The sequence below is a fragment of the Cheilinus undulatus genome, linkage group 10 (assembly GCF_018320785.1).
Source record: "Cheilinus undulatus linkage group 10, ASM1832078v1, whole genome shotgun sequence".
Classification (NCBI taxonomy): Eukaryota; Metazoa; Chordata; class Actinopteri; order Labriformes; family Labridae; genus Cheilinus; species Cheilinus undulatus.
Window position 1 is genome coordinate 22905063 of NC_054874.1, and position 19085 is coordinate 22924147.

At 38.2% G+C, this 19085-nt stretch overlaps 2 protein-coding genes across 10 annotated transcripts in view; both read right to left on the reverse strand.

Annotated features, from left to right (window-relative positions):
- Positions 1 to 1863: 1863 nt before the first annotated feature.
- Positions 1864 to 7652, reverse strand: rack1 (receptor for activated C kinase 1). The gene is made up of 8 exons (XM_041798256.1): positions 7440 to 7652; positions 6781 to 6952; positions 3726 to 3873; positions 3261 to 3356; positions 3005 to 3115; positions 2572 to 2712; positions 2204 to 2314; positions 1864 to 1976 (listed from the first exon to the last, which is right to left on the reverse strand). Exons 1-8 carry the CDS (start codon positions 7546 to 7548, stop codon positions 1911 to 1913), a joined length of 954 nt encoding a protein of 317 aa, XP_041654190.1. The 5' UTR covers positions 7549 to 7652; the 3' UTR covers positions 1864 to 1910.
- Positions 7653 to 9613: 1961 nt separating this feature from the next.
- The window catches only part of col23a1a (collagen type XXIII alpha 1 chain a), a 197263-nt gene continuing 187791 nt past the window's right edge, over positions 9614 to 19085 (reverse strand). For 5 of the 9 annotated variants that reach the window (XM_041797294.1, XM_041797296.1, XM_041797293.1 and 2 more), the window contains 7 exons: positions 17977 to 18003; positions 17803 to 17856; positions 17538 to 17624; positions 16621 to 16722; positions 13247 to 13285; positions 13104 to 13112; positions 9614 to 12519 (listed from right to left, as the gene is read on the reverse strand). In XM_041797294.1, the coding sequence (XP_041653228.1) occupies positions 12469 to 12519; positions 13104 to 13112; positions 13247 to 13285; positions 16621 to 16722; positions 17538 to 17624; positions 17803 to 17856; positions 17977 to 18003 (369 nt within the window). In that variant the 3' untranslated portion in view covers positions 9614 to 12468. Of the gene's footprint in view, positions 12996 to 13103; positions 13113 to 13246; positions 13286 to 16620; positions 16723 to 17537; positions 17625 to 17802; positions 17857 to 17976; positions 18004 to 19085 lie in introns of all 9 variants that reach the window. The other 4 variants (XM_041797291.1, XM_041797297.1, XM_041797298.1 and 1 more) reach the window with 4 other exon arrangements.

A 19085-nucleotide genomic window follows, 5' to 3' on the forward strand; every position in this document is an offset into this window, starting at 1 on the left:
CCTCCACATGTTCAGGTTCCAGTGCACGTGTTGCCAACAAAGCGCAAACGGGCCTGACGGTGAAGGGCAGTCATGGCAGGCCTCCTGGCAGCCCTATGAGCCCAGAGATCGGCTGCGTGCAGTCTGTTCTGGATTGTCTGGGCAGAGCTGTTGGACATACCATCCTGCAAACCTTGACTATAAGTCTGTAGAACAGCCTACGGTACCTAAGTGCTGACAGGGTGAGGAAACGGTCTTCTTGGGGTCTCGCCTTCTTGGGTCGCCCACTTCACTGTCTCTGACATCCCCCATTATAAGGAACTTGGCCTTCAGTTTGGAGATGGTACTAAGGCTCACTCTAAACAATGCCGCAACTTGGTTTTGGGCCCTATCCAGATCTGTCAAACAAGGCATGCCGATTCTTTGAGCAGATACCTACTGACCACTGTAGCAGGGCTATGTTCACAGGTGCTGCCAACCTGATTGGCAGCAACTGGGGGTACCAGAGGCTAAAAACAAGTCAATAGCAACAGCAAAATAAGCTGTTTGGCATTGGCAGAGAAGATCTGGCAAATTTTTCATGAGCACAACCCACGTTCTCAGCTCTGCAGCTCATCCCACAAATGCATGTTCCTTACAAATGTGGCATTATTTAAAAGGGGTAATAAACAGGCTTTCCAATGGTATAAGATTTGTTGCTAAGAAGCATTGTTACAACAAAGAAATAATCTACCAAACACAAATTTCCTTACTTTTTGTGCTAAGTTTATATTATTATATATATTAAACACAAACCTCAAGCCAGTATCTCAGCCAGCTGGTGTCTTAATTTAAAACACTACCAAATACACCCTAGAGGATCATAGTATTGTTCTTTTGCTCTTGAGTCCATTTGCTTTTACTTAAGTAGTTTAAACCAGATAAACAGTCTTTTAACCTGAGTTGAACACGCCCAAAAGTGTAATTTTAACTCCAATCTGAGTGAAATGGTGCTCAGTGTTGGAGGGTTTTGATTGTTGATCCACCAGTGTTCATTTAGCTCTGTTAAGTCAGTTGATCTTAGATCTACTATTTCAAATCTGGAGGGGATGTGTGGTCAGTTCCCAATCATGCCCTTGGGCAGTCATTAGTTTTTGTCATGTTTTTACATCTGCTGGGATCCCTTTGCTCATGTTTCTGGTGGATTATTGTCGTTTTTAAAGTGAGACACACTTGCACCATGAGTGAAGTTATAAACTGAGTAAGTGGTCCAACCATGTTACTTTAAGCTTTCCTACAATATGCATAGAGCATATTCATTGGTATACATTCATTGTCTTGCAATGAAGATGACTGTTTAGTTCTTGCCAGCGGAGGCCCACCTTGCCACAGATTTTCAAGTTAATGCAATTGTCATATTGTGAAATATTAGATGCTTTCAAGAATTTAGTTTATGATATGGAATGTAGACTGATATACATTAAATGTTAAAAATGTAACTATATACAAATTGATACTGTCTGCGTTGCTGTGTTTTATTAGGTGTGACTTTGCCTGAAAAAACCTGGGTGGAGGTCTTTACTGGCACTTAAACATCTACTCAGTACTTAAACTTTAAACTAGATGACTTTTACTTAACAATTGAGTACATTTAATTCATTTTTTCCAGAGTAACTGTACTGTACTGCAGTACAAAACTCATGACCTTTTTCCACCTCTGCTTTTTAGATCAAATTAGTTGTGAACTATTGCTTAGAATAACTGTTTTGTTGCATGTAATAATGCAATAATTTCCCTTCTGATCTTTAACGAAACTGTGCCAAATAAATGCCTTCTTAAAACATCTAATCACAAGTATTCATATCATTGGAACCAGATTGTGTTGAAACCAAGACAGCACAGTTATTCTTTTCAAACAGTCTTTTATTCAAAGTTGCTTTGAAGAAACACTCTTATCGAGTTCCAATGGTGACCTGCCACACTCTGATCAGGTTGTCAGTGTAGCCAGCAAACAGGGTCTGTAAAAAAACACACAAGGAATATATTAATAAATTCACCTTTTCCACTTCTGCTAATGCAGTACTATTGTTGGAGTATGGAGTTATAAACACATTTTTAGTTCCCCTCATATTTGCAGGACTGTCACCAGTGGACATCAGAGTTATTAAGTGAATGGGTATAATCACTGGGGGTTAAAAAACTACTGCATTGTTTAACATTTATAATGAAAAGGCCAACATTGTACCTGTCCATCAGCAGACCATGCCAGGCAAGTACACTGTGGAGGTTCAGCCTTGCTGTTTGTGCTGATCACTTCCTGTCTCAGCTCATCCACAATTATCTTGCCCTCCAGATCCTTCATAAGACAAAAAAGCAGAGGCAGTACAATGAGTGACAGCTGAAGAGAAGCAACGAGTCAGTGAAAAAGTTAATCATGCTTAAATTAAAAAAACAAAAAAACAAAAAAACAAACAAAGATTGATACTGTTCAGAGCTCAGAAACAGCCTCTTTATCATCAAAAAATACAGTTGGCATTTAAAGTTTCATCACTGCACTTTCTCAGCTTTGGAGGACCGTGTGTGTTGTGTTATAATTAAAAGCAAGTCTTTTACCCAGATCTTGATACTGGGGCCAGTGGCTGCACACAGCCAGTAACGGTTGGGGCTGAAGCAGAGGGCGTTGATGGTGTCACCACTGTCCAGGGTGTAGAGGTGCTTGCCCTCGTTCAGGTCCCACAGCATGGCCTGACCATCCTGAACAAAATAAACACACATTAAAAACCATATCTGTAAGTCTGATTCTGAGTTAGTTAATCCCGCTCATCAGCTTACAAATACTAAGCTAGACCATATTTACAAATCATCACAAACAGTGATGAGTGCAGGCAGCACTCAGAAACAGCCTCTTTATCATCAATGTTAGACAGATGCATGTGTTTTCATCATTGCTGAAACCTGCCCACGCCACCTTACACTGGATTTAAATTTCAACTTTCAAGGAGTGGTCTCAAACAATTCTGTGGTGATCTACGACAAAAATTCATACCTTTCCACCTGATGCACAGAGGGAGCCATCAGGAGAGACCGTCACCGTGTTCAGGAAGCCACTGTGGCCAATATGGTTGGTCTTCAGCTTGCAGTTTGCAAGGTTCCAAACCTAGGAGCAAAGGACAACAGACCATCATCTACAGCTAAATGGAGAGTCCTTTCATGAAGACAAAAACTGTGCAAGTGCAAACATTAGGATAACACATGCCAGTTTTCTAACAAGTTCAAATTCAAAATTTGAAACAGCTTCATACCTTGACCACCTTATCCCAGCCGCAGGAGACAATGATGGGGTTGCTGCTGTTGGGCGAGAAGCGCACACAGGATACCCACTCAGAGTGACCCTCATCCTGCAATTTGAAGAGGAGATTCTCTGTTTATCTGCCATGGACATGTAATGTTTTATTTCTTAACCATCTTGGACGAGACAAGTAGAGCTACAGATTTAATAAGGGAAATACGAACTTCACTATGACAAAACGCCACATCTGTGCTAAAAATTAAGACTACAAAAACAGCATTATAGAAGTAACGTCACTACTCAGGACATGGTAAGCATTGTGTTTACTGCTGACGTCAATTTGAGCCGTTTCAGCAAACTCTTGGTGAAAGTGCAGCTTTGTTTTTGATACTCAGATTTACAACAATGTCAGGCTATTACACACCAACACCTTGTTGCTTCTCAACAGTCAATGACATACCACAAGGTGGAAACTCACCTGGATGGTGTACTTGCAGACTCCCAGAGTGTTCCACAGCTTGATGGTCTTGTCCCGGCAGCCAGAAACAATCTGGCGGTTATCAGCAGAGAAAGCCACGCTCAAAACATCCTTCTGGTGGCCATCAAATCTCCTGGTGGTAGAGCCACTGGGGGGAAAAAAAACAAACAAATTAGATCAGAAAAAGTGTTCTACATGCGTACAAAAAGGTTAGAGATTCGACTAAAAGCTATACATTTAGAAGCTTAGATTAAATTTAACTGTGAAACAACACTGCAAATTCAGGTTAATGCTAAAATCGTATAATTTCTATTTAGACTTTTGTACAAACTGCCCAAGTTCCATGATAAATTCCCTTTACACTAAACTGTGGTCAGTGAAAGTGATCAACTCCAACATCTCAAGTTTCTGTCAAATACAAGCAAAAAATGATACAAATCAACTAAAATTAGAGGTAAAACAGCCACAGTGTTGCTTTGACTACCATCATAAAGATGATGTTGTTTAGTACATGTTCATGATAAAAGCCTTAAGAATATGCATCTGTTTCCACCAGCAGCACCACCACCTGTGTGTGAAGAGGCTTTAAATGTGATAAATGAAATCCCTCTAATGATCTCAGGCTAATTTGGCAAACAATAACTGCCCACATATATACCAGCATATACATACTTGCACATGGCGTGCTATGGCTTGGCATGGTGCTGGCATCACACTGGGTCTTAAGTCAAACTGTAAAACGTGTGCTGCTGGTTGCAATGTGAGTTTAAAAAACATCAATTCTTCTGTGTGTGGATGTGAGATGAGAAATGAAGTTCAGGCTATTCATACATGCTGTGTGCAACGCCTGTTTAGCACAACACAGGGGCTCTTCTAGCCCATGTCCTGTACTTCAATGTTTTAGGCATTTCATGAGTTACATTAACAAGATTAACAAGACAAACAGACTACAAGCATAGTATATTCTTTGGTTTCTGCTTTAAACCAACTCTTTTGGATATGATGAGCCAAGACAAGAACCTCTGCAGCTTTTTGTGCAAACTTCTCTCTGCCAATTTATTTCATTGAGAAAATGGCTCTAATTGAAGACATTTTTAGTTTAAATATCCTACAAGATAAATGCTTAGATCCACAGAGATTTTTACTTGCAGGAACCATAGACAGTTTCTTATTTTACTGTGGCCATGAATTGTTTTGTTATTAGTGATTTCTTAGAACTGGACTCAACCTGTGCTCACAACTTTGACAGTTTCTTTAAAAATTAATTTTATAGCCCTGACACGAGGAGGAATCTTTATACATTATGTAAAATAGTTTCTGTGGTAGGGATTCCTACATATTATCCTAAGAAGGTGACTTAAGTTTACATGGAAGTATGAAAAATGAATAACTTTCTACTCAGCTGTTCTGCAAGATGAAAGAAGCCCTGAAATGTAATTGAGGAGCTCAAATGAGGGTTTAGTATAGTGATACTCAACCTGCAGCTCTCGAGCCGCATGTGGCTCTTTAGTGACAAGTTGCAGCTCTTTTAAGGCTTACTTGGGGGAAAAAAAAACAAAACCCTTTACTAAAAACCTTTATGAAGGTAAACACTCATCAGATTCATGGTAGGTCACATCAATAAATCTTTTACCCACACAAAGAAGGCAGGCTTTAACTTCCAAATTTAAACGTTTAGTATTTTAAATCCGTACATTATTACAATTGGATGCACTCAACGGAGGAGCATGTATAAGAGAAGAGAGCAGAGGAAGTCCAACGGTAGTGCGTCTCAGTAAGCTCATTCATTGAGGTGTGCTGTCTTGTGTTCAAATTGAAGCTTCCCATTTCCTGGGTTTAACTTTTTCTCTTGCTACTTCCTGCCAACGCTCTCTCACACCCATATCTTATGACAATTATGCCAATGAGCGTCATCAACGAACATAACACACACGGATCACATGTGGAGAACGTATTATCTAATCTCTTGTGAAAGTTGTCCAAACGTGGGTGTTTTAATTAATCTTTAATACACTAATGATCATAAATATTGTAAAAAGAGCAGAAATATAAAACCAAAGTTCCAAAATGATGCAGGGCTGGTTTTAGTAATTTGGAGGTCCAGGGCAAAGACAAATATGAGGCCCCTCCCCCTTTAACTAAAGAATTAATAATGAGTGGAATAAAATTAGAAAGCATCTCTTTTCTGTTAATAAAGCCACACAACTACAGTAAATGCCCAAATGTAAGATATAAATACCCAAATAGCCAACCATAATTCATCAGCTCTTTAAAAAACATCTCATAGTTCAAACTCAGCACATTCTAATATCTTAAATCATTTGGCCAGGTGGTACTTTTGTAACACTGGTGTTGGGCCAAAGACTGGTACCTCCAAAATGACCACTTTTCAGGGAATGAAAAAAATTATCTTTTGACATTTTTTGCTGCTTTAAAATTGGTTAAAACCCACTGGTAGATGTAAAGGGTGACCAATAGCACTGATTTATAAAAACAAATTAAAATCATGAAAAATTGCAATACAAGGTTTTAGCCTGATGTCAGTGATAAATTAAATATATATGCTCATTATCAGTGACATATCGTTTCTTTTGACACTATACAGACATTTGCATCCCATTTAACCTCATAATTATCCACCAATTCACTGTTTTATTTCTGGTTTGGATTGTGGCTCTTGCTGAAGTATTTTTTAGACAATGTGGCTCTTTGGCAGAATAAGGTTGAGTACCACTGGTATAGTATAATGTTTGACCAAGGCTGGGGCTAGACAATTAAACCCAGAATTATTTGGTTAGGAGACATTAAATTTGGTCTTTCTTATTTTTATTTGCCTGTCAAGATCAAAAGATGATAAGTGTACTCTTAACCAAAGTTTTATGCAGACAAAACAGACAAAAACATTTTGATTAAAGTAACTGACAGTAAAAGTGATTTAAAACTTTCAAATTGTGCGTGTCAATGAGGGCCTGCAGCAATATAAAGTTTCACAGACAAACACAGCACATCTCCATCACCTCACTCCACATCAGACCAGCTCTACACCTGCACTTACGTGGTGAGATCCCACAGACGGAGGGACTTGTCCCAGGAGCCTGACAGAGCAAACTGTCCATCTGAGGAGATGACAACATCACTGACAAAGTGAGAGTGGCCCTGCAGAGAGCGCTGAGGGATGCCATAGTTGGTCTCATCACGAGTCAGTTTCCACATGATGATAGTCTTGTCTGAAAAACACATAAAAAGGTTGTTTATGATCTTAAAGCCTACGGTCCAGTATATCTGAAGCACAAGCATGCAATGCTATCAATGTGAGAGGAACCATTCAATGAATGCTGAAAGACTGCCAACAGGCTCTATCTACTTATATTAGGCGATAAAGAGCAAGTGCACACACAACTACAGCAGCAGTGACACTTGTAAATGGTACTACATGTATCATAGATGCAGTGAGAGAATCAGAGTTAATTTCACATGACGACAGAAGCGGGTAGGCTAACTAGCTAGCGAGGCTGACCGGCTTCTTCCTCTGAAGTCCGTACTTACGCTGTCATAAAATTAAGCGTTTTAACCGATACGCTCCTTTTTGACCATTTATGCACAAGACATGTCACTCACACCAGCAAGGTAGTCTTTATTACGTTACAGCTGCAAACCACGTAGCTGACAAATGCTAATGCAGCCATGTTGGCAGAGCCGGCGGGGGAGCCTCACCTCGGGACGCCGACAGAATCATGTCGGGATATTGGGGTGTAGTAGCGATCTGGGTGACCCATCCGTTGTGGCCCTTCAGGGTCCCCCTCACTGTCATCTGCTCGGTCATTTTGGCGAAGTTCGGTGGTGCCTTTTACAAGGATGGATTCGGATATTTCAGAGGTCCCGAAAAACCTAGGTCCTCATCGCACCAGGCACAGAGGAAAAGGAAGTTAAAACCCGGATGCGAAAAGTATGAGAGGTCGGCCGCGCGCAAAGGTCTCTGGGAAATGTGGACTTCAGAACTAGCCATGCTTTAACCCTCTTAAATTTAGATACGTTTTACATTATTTTCATAGAATTTAGCGTCTTTAAAAATCGCGGGATCTCATGAGCCAATTATAACAACATTAATGCTAAACCATATAAAATTATCCCATCATAAAAAGCAACGAAATAATCCCTTCAAAATTAGGAAACTATGAACGTTATTGTTCAAGCATCAGTCATAAACCACATTAAAAGTAGCTAAGGCTACCAAAGGACTGTTAACGTTGCTCAACTGAAAAAAACTGTTAAATATGTTGTTACACTACTTGTTCAATTAGTTGCAATTGAAGTTTCATATCGTTTATAGTTTTTCTGCCTTAAGTGTAGTATTTTAAGCAGTTATATTTCTCTATTATTATTGTTATTATTATTATTATCGTTGTTATAATTCTGATTTACTTAAATATTCCTTTAACCTCAAATCCTTTAGGAAACTTTGAGTTTCAGATATGCCATTACAATGCGCATTGGACTAATCCATCCATCCATTTTCTACTCTGCTTATCCCCATTGGGGTCGCGGGGGGCTGGAACCTCCCGGTTGCCATTGGGCAAGTGGCAGGGTGGCGGGTCCTTACCCTTTTTTCAGTAAATAAACTGATTCTGATGTGGCACTAATTCCATGGTCAAAACCACTGAACCACCATTTTGATTTGCTATGGTCTAATTGAAAGGTAGCTATTATCTAGGATTAATTAACAACACAATATTCATCTTTTGGGTAAACAATTGAAGCAGATGCTAACTTCTGCCTTTTTCAAGCGTGCCCATCCACACGTAACAAATTGTGCTGCCTGTTGTTCAGTCTTAAAAACAATGAGCTCATTCAGCTGTAGCAGAGAGGACACATGAAAATGATCTGTGAAGATGTTTCTGTCTTTGATGAAATGTATAATTACAAGCATTAATCACTGACTAAAGGTTTACACACAAACTGCTTTCCTTGTTGGAGTTAAATGATGTAGCAAAACACTGATAACCCCATCAACACTTGGAGGAGGACACTTTCAACAAGAGTTGTGTTGTGTAGTTTTAAGCTCTCTACCTGAATGTGGCAGGAATTGAACATTGATGATCCCTATGCATTGCATATTCACAGATGCATAGGATCCTTTTATTGATTCATTAGGTCGGTTACTAAATGTGACATCCAGAGGATTCCAGACGTGAAACTGATGGATTTGGGACATTTGATACAAGTGCCCATGGTTCTTAGAAAGTGAGTTCTAAAGTCTTTTTTTTGTTTGTTTGTTTGTTTTTGCAGTTCTTCAAAAATATTTTCTGCATAAGCAACGTGAAGTCAAATATTTTATTTTGTAAAATTAAAAGATCAACATCAATGCTCAGTTAAATAAATAGAACTGTGTATATATATACAATACATACTAATACATATTGCATATTTAGTAAATTCTTGTTTTAGCACAAAAACTGTGAGCAAACTCCTTCACATTGTCAAAAATGCTCAAATACATTGCCACTAAAATGTTGCCAATGTATTAATTATTAATGCAATTTAAACAGAACTTTTAAGTTCCTTTTCAATACTACTGACCATAAAATGACATAGACTGCATTGATATAAAAATATCAAGCCATCTGTATTTTGAAATTTGAATTATACGGTAATCACTCTCAGACTTTAAAAACACAGGCTGCTTTCTTAAAACACTTTCTGAATTCACACAAATTATGCAGTATAAGACTATATTTTCCAAGCAATAGTGTTCCTGCAGACCTTCATGGGGCCCCTCGTGTGTCTTGGCCACATAAAGCTTTCCCCTTTTCTACCCTGGTCCCACTAACAGTAGGTGTGGCCTTGCCTGTATGTTCAAAGAGTGCAAGATGCAAAAGAATGAATCTGGATAACTTTATATAATTATGATTTAATGGACAAAAAAAACGACAACACAAAACAAGAGTTCACTTCAGTCTAAATGTTTAGTTGACCAGATTTCATGTTATACATTTTTAGACAAGTAATTACAAAAATAGCTTAATTCTTTTACAACCAAATACACAACCAGAACACATTCTCATAAGTCGAGCTAATACTGTGATATATGACTTTCCAAAACACCAAACTGTGTTTAGACAGTTGCGTTTGTTGACTCTATAAAACCTTAAACCTGCCACTGATAGAATCTGAAAAAGAAATAAAAACACATGATAATGTGAAGTGTCAGATAACCATCAGTTTCAGTCAAATAAAGTGGAAACTTGTTTGAGTTACAGCTAAACCTCTATGTGTGCAGTATTACTCCTCAGCTCTTCTACTGTAGCTTAATAATATGTGGCGAAGGCACAGGATTTTATTACAAGAAAGCAATAGCAGAATAACTACTTTGAAGAGTAATGTGTGGTGTGGGTGTAGTATGTAAAAAATATGCCTTTGGTATTTCCGTCAATAAAATTTACATCATACTCACTCCTAACCTTGCAAAGCAGATGGATACGCTTGTTGTGAAACAAATCCATCTGGAGTGTCAGGTTAACTCACTCCGTGATTTGGACATTGTTTCATATGATGCTGTGTTGTCCAACTCAGCAAAAGTAACCTTTGTATAAGTAAAGCTAATGTGATCATTTTGGAGTAATGTAAGGCACTCTATGGATGAGCAAGAGAGGAAATTCAAACAGGAAATCAGCATAACCAATGTGCCACATGTTCTTCTAAATTAACACTCTGCCATGACACTGACCCTCACAGACAAACAGCTACACTGTAAAAGTAAATTCCATCTCCAACATATCAATCAGTGATTCCCATATACAATTTGAAAATTGTGTCCTCAATCTAAACCCAGAAAAACGTAAAAAAAAAGAAAAAAAATACTGACACTATCCACAGTTGCATATGCAATCAGAGTATGTACACAGTGATGCCATAGTTGATCTCCTGTTATTTGGACTTTGTGTATAGATTTTTTTGTTTTTAATAGGAGGTTCTGTGTTTTTTCTCTCACTGCAGGCTGATTGGGGAGGGCAGGAGCGCTGGCAGTCACGGCTGGGTCAATCAAAATATCCTCTTTACCACCTTGTGTCAAGCCTTCAGACATCTGAGTGTTTCATTAGGTTCATGAGTGTTAAACAGGCCCTCTCAATGTAGGCAAAGTGTGCTTTTGCAAGTGATTTTTCAGTGACTTTCTAAGTCTTCTTATCCTCAGTGTCTCTGACTTCCTGCCAGTGCTTCAGCCTGTCACCAGCCAGCTCCCTCAACACTGTTTTGCACCATTACCTCCTGTTAAACTCCTTTCACCTTCAACCTTAGCGTGTGCTCTGCTTCTGCAGCAAATCATCACAAATGATTTGAGAAAAACAACATACAAATATTCTTACTACTCATGCTAAAACTGAAAATGTTGCCAATGCTTTCTTGCCAGTGGCATGTAACATTAACTTGAATGTGATAATAAAACTTAGTTCGCTAGATACTATAGTACAAAAATGTCCACAAATATCAATGCCCATCATTAAGCATCATTTTTCATTCATGTGTTTTCAGTTTATCTCTCCTTTTACATAAAGCAAATAAGAAAGCATGAATTCTCCCATTAAATATGACTTTAAAGTAGGGATGCATTGATTGATGCATTGGCGCATCTCTACTTGATTGTTACCCATGCTGAACTGTGAATATATTCCAAGTTTTGTACATATAGTAACATCAGTAAACTTAAACAGAAACATAAGAAGTGTGAAGCACCAATAAATGATTCCATTTGAGAAAATGAAGACATGAAAAGACACCAATAGCAGTTATCTGATAGAAATGATTAAAACTCATTGTGATAATAAAAGAGCAGGCAGAATAACAGAGTGTTATTAACATTTGTGTCCAAATGTATTGCTCAGTAAAACAAGTAATTACCATACAAAAACAATTATGTATACAATCAATTCAGATTTCATTCTTTAGTCTGTTAGTCCTTCAGTCCACATGACTACTATCGATTAAAAAAATATCAAAACAAACAAACACACATTTAAGTCAGCAGCAAGAAGTCACACTGTTGTCCAGAGAAACAGGAAACAGCAATAAAACACGTTTTCATCAGTGATGAAAAGGATAAAGGTACTTCTTTGATATGCAGTCTTTTGCCAAGGCGACTGAATCAATCATGAATACTGTAAATGGTTCCTTCAAAGCTATGCACAGGAATGCAGAATGTAACCAGATAAAGTCGGTCAGAAAATTAAAAAAAATGAAACAAAAAGTCACAATCGTGCACAACAAGAGTGAACCATAAAAAGGTAAACTTCCTGGCTTTTTATGATTGGCTTGTTCAGGCAGAAAGACTAGTAATGACTGCTTGTTGTAAATGAAAATGTGTCATTTAAAGTTTAAATGAAAGAGCACACATCGTACACTCTGTCAGGATGCTGAACAACACTGTGCCTTGTTTTGATCATGCATTACTTAGTTTAAAAAAAAATGAGCCATACAAGAGATCACCACAACATGTTCTGTGCAGGAAATCCTTCTTTATGTGCCAGTGACGTCAGTGACTCTCATATAACCTTGACTTTGCCACAAAGATGTGTCCTCTCTTCTCAGGTAAAATGCAGTGTTCTCTGTCGCCCCCTCCTGGAGAGTTTCAATAACACAGGATCTAAATGTGCTCATTGTGACACCGGGGCAGAATGTGGCCCGCTCTGCTTCCTGAAGGCCAATCTCTGCCTGTCAGTGTGTCCTTTCTCCATCATAGCCCTGCAGCCATTCAGGGCTGAGAGAGACGCTTGCGTTTGAGCTTCTGCCTCGCCATTTCATCCTTTTAATGAAACAGAGAGAGGAGAAGAGAGCACTGACCCACACTCCTTCATCTGCGTGAGGCAACAGATCTGTCCATGCACTCCACTACCATCCATCTGTGAGACTGCACACACTGTCATATCCAAACAGCAGTTGTGCTACAATCAGGCAGCGAGTCATACTTTGTTAGTAAGGCAGCTAGAACGTCGAGGCACTACAACATCTGGATTGTCTTTTAAAGTAAGAGTCCCACTGCCAGTTCAGCTTCTTCTCTTAAACACCACGGCTGCTTTCATGACAACAATGGCTCTCTAAAGTTGAAAAATGTTTTCATAATACTGTCGACTTATTAATGTCCATGTTAAAAACATCTCAATATATTATAAAATTGTTTTATGAAAAATTGGAAAAAAGAAGCTGGTTTTTGGTGTAGTATTCAATTGCAATATGTACCATATCAATATGTACAGATCCCATGCTGCTGGTTAGTTATCACTGCAAAACAGAGAAGAACAGACATTAGTTTTAGTATTATTTAAATTAAATTCAAACATTAGCTTAAACTACATACGGTTACAAGCTCAAACATTGTTATATACTTACAAAATGCCCCTGTTTGAATCAGAGTTAAGCAATGAGTGTAATGCTGTTAGTTATAATATACTTTAATTCTGACAATGTTAGCTTTGTATGATTATCTGGCTGTGCTAGTTGCTGTCCAATATGCTGTGAAAATTAACACCCACCTTATGCCAGCATCCTGGTATGGGCAGCCCATCCTGTCCCTGCACAGAGAGAACAACAGTCAAATATTAATGCCAAGAAAATACAATGTAATGCATGCTTACAAAAACGTCCTGCAGATGTAACGATGAGTGACACATGTGGTAATGACACTCACTTCAATGAACTGGTCTAATAAAATAATGCAAATGCAAGCCAGACCATGAAATATTCAACAATGGGATATTAGAAATAATCAAACTACTGCTGTTGTTTTCTTAACTCTATAAAGTAAGAAGGATTTCTCATTACTGTCATTCTACATTTGTTTGGAAGAGAAGACGGGTAGTACTCTTCTATCAGTTTAAATATAACTGGGACCAGTTAGCTTAGCAGAAAGACCAGGAAATGTCATAATTACAAAAGTAAAAGTTAAAAAAAAGTTATGATTTGTGATTTCTTGACCTCATTTTAGAGGTCATAAATTTCTGCCTGTTGCCAAGTCAAGATTACCAATTTATGGTGGCAGCTTTACATTAAATCTACAGATAAGAGAGATGATTTCATCCTTTCACATTGCTCAACAACAGATAAGTGGACATTTCACAAGTATTTTTTGATATATATTATACATATTATGATATTTTATATTATATATATTTTTGGCTCATTGCTAAATAAAGGAATCAGAGTGTGTCCATTTGTTAAAATATACTGAAAATATAATGCCTATAAAATGTATTCATCCCTTGGATATTTTACCCTTTTTTTGATTTCATAAATCAATCATGGCCAAAAAATGTTTTCTTTCTGTCAAAACAAGAAAATCAAAATAACTAAATAAATTTAATGTCAAAGTGAAAACAGATTTCTACAAAGCAATGTCAAATAAGCAAAAATATGAAATGCAAAATAAGTGACTGCATACATATTCACCTCCCTTAAAGTGACTGATCTAATTCAGCAGAGGTGCAGCCAATTGGTGCTAGTAATCTCACAATAAGTGATATGGGGTCTCAAGTAAATCAATTAAAGGCATTAAAGTGGCTGCAACAAGTCTTTTCTTTTTCATTTACTGTGAAGAAAAGACTTGTTGCAGCCACTTCTATGCCTTTGTCAATGCCTTATATCTTTAGACACTGTGTATCATGGGGCGCTGAGGTTTATAACCAACCTTAAGTCCTTAACTCATCATTATACTCTGTATGATCGAGTTGGTTGGCCTTCTTTATCAAAGCGTAGGCTAAATCATTGGCTTATCCTTGTTTATAAGGCCATACTAAATCTGCTTCCATCATATTTGTGTGGTGTTATTCATGTGAAAAGTTCAGGAAGTTTACAGTCTTCGCTCTGTGACTCTGTCTCAGGGCTTATTTTCGCTCTCTGTTCCCAAAGTCCATCTTGAGATGGGTAAAAGGAGTTTCAGGTGCGCTGCTCCTGCAGCCTGGAATCTTCTACAGGAGACTCTTTGTCTTGGGGAGCTGGTATCTTTAAATCTTTTTAAAAGTAGATTAAAGTAATTGGAGAACGATACTTCAAGTTGTAGATGGTTTGACCAATGGCTTTGTCCTCTCTGACTAGGGATTTTTTTGATCTGTGTTTATAACTGTTATATTTCATGTCTGTAACTCTGTTCATTGTGCTTCTGCCTTTCTTGGACAGGGCACTCTTGTGAATGAGATTATTGATCTCAATGAGGTTTTCATGATTAAATAAAATAAAATGAAATAAAATAAGTAAAGTATAAAGACACCCATGTCAGGAAGGTCCAGTCACTGGTTAATCTGTATTCCTGGCTACCATTACGCTATGAAGACAAAAGAACACTCCAAGCAACTCAGAAAAGGTTATTGAAAAGTATAAGTCAGGGGATGGATATAAAAACTGTCCAAGGTATGGAACATCCCCGGAGTTCAGTTAAATCCATATTCGAGAAATGGAAGAAATATGGCACATGTTTAAATCTGCTTCGATCTTAGATTTGTGAGGTCGTCCTCACAAACTGAGTGACCGTGCAAGAAGGAGACTAGTGAGAGAGGCCACCAAGACACATATGACTACTCTGAAGAAGTTACAAGCTTCAGCAGCTGAGATGGGAGAGATTTTGAATACAATTGTTGCCTGGGTTCTTCACCAGTCAAAGCTTTATGGGAGAGTGGCAAAGAGAAAGCCACTGTTGAAGAAAACTCATATTGAATCTGCCAGAAGGCATGTGGGAGACTTGGCATGGCATGATCAAGAGGAAGAAAGTTCTTTAGCCTGATGAAAACAAAATGGTACTTTTTGGCAATCAAGATGCCAGACAAGCTGCTATGTTTGGAGGGCACCAAGCACTGCACATCACCTAAAACACACCATCCCCACTGTGAAGCACAGTGGTGGCAGCATCAAGCTGTTGGGAATGCTTCTTGGCAGCCAACCCTGGAAGGATTGTAAAGGTAGAAGATGACGTGAATGTGGCAAAGTATAGGAAAGTCCTCGAGGACAATCTTATTTAGTCTTCAAAAGAACCATGGCTTGTAAGAAGATTTGTTTTACAGCAAGACCATGACCCTAAGCAAACAGTGTGAGCCACACAGAAGTGGTTTAAAGATAACAAGGTGAATGTTCTGGAGTGGCCGAGTCAAAGCCCAGACCTCAATCCAATAAGAATGTGTGGCTGGACTTGAAACGTGCTGCTCACACCCGATCCCTGTGCAACTAGACAGAGCTCAGGCAGTTTTGCGAAAAAATAGATTCAAACTTTAGTGTCCAGATGTGCAAGCCTGATTGAGACCTATCCACACAGATTCAATGCTGCAATTTTAGCCAAAGGTGCATCTAATAAATACAGACTTGAAGGGATGAAAATGTATGGAATCACCTATTTCACCTTACATAATTTTATTTAAGTGATGTTACTTTGTAGAAATCTGTTTTAACTTTGACATCAAACAGATTATTTTTATTTTCTTTCTGTGACCAAAAAAAAAGCCAAATTATAGTGACTATGACTGATTTGAAATAAAAAAAAGAAATACCCTTATATTAATTATAAACATTACACAACAGTTTATGATATATGTTAGATAATGATTCATTATGATACGTTACAATATGACACACAATAGCACACAATGGCATGATAACATATGATGCATATATTGTACGGTACAATATGATACAATAAGATAATAATACCATACCATACCAAGCTGTCTCTACAGTAGTATTGAGAAAAACGCACACAAACTATCTTCAACTCATTTTTTTCTTTTCTTTTCCTTTTTTAAGATACCGTAGAGTAAAGCAGGTGTGTGACCACATGCATAACAGAGTTTGTGAGATGAAAAAGAAAATAGAAAAAGTAGACATATTAATATGAAAGGGAAAGAGGAAGAAAGAATAAATACTGTACCACAGGACAGGGGGCCTCAGGGCCAGAAGAAAGAAGAGGAGGTAGAGGTGGAGGGGAAGAAAGCCCCACCTCTTCAGACAGACCTTTAGTCTTATCACAGCCCTGTCAGTGAGAGACAGTTACACATTGACAGCATGAGGAAGAAAAACAAAGAAAAAGACAGAGACAGTGCTTGGAGAAAGGAGTAGGGGAATAACAGATGTTCAAAAGGTGACAGAGCAGCTGTGGGAAGTTCAAGAGTAAACTCCAAGACTTTTTCCAGCTAAATCCAATGGACATGGATATTATGTAGTGTTGTTTTTCAGATAGGATCTGAATTTGAGCACAAAGTATTTAAATTCTGCATTTTTTGTAAGAAATAAGCATACTGACTGCCCTCTACAGGTTGACAATGAGCTACTGCAATTGAATTTTTCTGCTGGCTGATCTGGACTTTTTTGATGCTAGCTTTTATGACGACAGCGCTTCAGCACTTTTTCCTTGACCCGTTACCCTCAGTGACAGCCAATATTGGTGGGTAACAGAGGGCTTCACCAATCAGAAATATTACTGTGCTACTCTAGGATTATGGGTAGTGTGTTTTTCTTTTAGTCAAGAATGTGAATAATCCATGTTTTCCAAAAAGAAGGTTTACAAAAGATAAACTTGTGTCTTCTAGAGCAGTGGTTCCCGACCTTTTTTCCTTTGAGCGCCCCCTACTTGTATCGAAGAATCCTGGGCCCTAGGTTGGGGACCAAGATTCTAGAGGATCATACACCATCATTTCACACAAGATCCTATACCAACATGACTTTCTAAGGCATTATTCTTTTAAACTCCAGGATTGATGCTGCTCAGCTGGAAGTCTGGGGTTTAATTATACTTTAAATGTTCAGTGTGAGTTTATGTGTGAGTAAGTGAACATGTAGCTGACATACCACAGGACAAGGCTGATCCAGTCCTGGGGGACCCTGCTCTCCTTTCTGGCCCTTCAGACCTCTCTTTCCGACTGCTCCTCTGTCACCCTGTACATAAAGACGACAGCAAACAAATATAGTTGTAAACATTGAAGCACACAGAACAAAAATTGTGTCAGTGGTCTCTGCAAGACACAGAAGATCTTTAGAATTCAATCAAGTGAAGATTAAAGACTTCTGACTTTTGATTGATTGTAGCTGTATTTTTTGTGTGTTCTGCACTCACCTTCTCTCCTCTTTCTCCTCGGTCACCTCTCTCTCCCATCAGACCTGGAAAGCCCTGCGCAAACATAAAAGCCCAACCTGTGAGAAAGAAGCTGACCACTGTGTGCATATTGAAGTTAAATTTGAATAACTGTATTGATGGAAAAGGATTTTAAAAATTCAGCACTAAACTCACATCTAGTCCAGGCTCGCCTGGTCTGCCCTGCAAACACAAATCCACTCATATGAATCCTGATGTTTGTTTTAATCCAGACCCACACAGTCAAATATAGAGACTCGGTTTGTTTCCATCAAGCAGTCCAGTTTGGTTTTAAACAGTTCGATCCTGCTTGTATCTCCACAACCAGCCATACCTCCGCTTGGTAAGGGGTTTTTAAGAAGGGAGTGATTGCCACATCAGCCACGTAACAGTGCGGCATCACAGCAGTACAATGCAGTGCAGCCTGCCAACAAATTCAGTGAAGAATTTCATGGGATAGTGCTGTGCTCTGGCATTATTAGCAAAAATAAAAATGGCCTTGTAATTTTTTTTTAATTCTTCAGGATTATTAACCCTTAGGAATTGTTTAATATTTGTCACACTCAAGCTGCTAGGCAAAAAAAATGCACTCTAATGTGGTAGCTATAAAAAATATTATACATTAATATCTTAGTCTCCTTTCACTGAGCAAATGTTCATTTATTTTTAAACATTTTAACCCTTTAAATACCAGTTTTTTGTCGTGATGCCAGCACGTTTTTTTGATGGGAAAAAAAATCAGAAAAATTAATTATTTTAATATACTACATGCAAGATGTTTTTTTGTATTGGATTACTACAGCCTGGGACATATCCATGATAAGAAGCAACAAAGATTTTGCATTATTTTTTGCATTAATAACATGTTTTTCCTCCATGTGCCAAATATGGTCAAAATGCCACCATCTAGTGGAGATTAGTACAAAATGATAAATTCCAAGGCAAAAGCCCAGATCGACACCCAGATATTATAAAATGCATGTATTACGTTTAGGTGGGAGCGAGATAAAAATCTACAGTTTGAATGGGTGTCAATGGGGCATTTTTCGAGCTTAACAGTTTGAGCGTAAATCTTGCATGTAAACAGTGTACTTTGGACTTAATGTAGGAGCTGAGCTGGAAATAACAAGAACAGATAAAAATACACAATCTTTCCAAAATTCATTCCATAAATATGAACACAGCCAAAATGATCAAAAAATGAAGAATGAAAAGTGTTTAAAATGCACACAACCTCCCCTAAGAGTTAAATATGGACAATATTG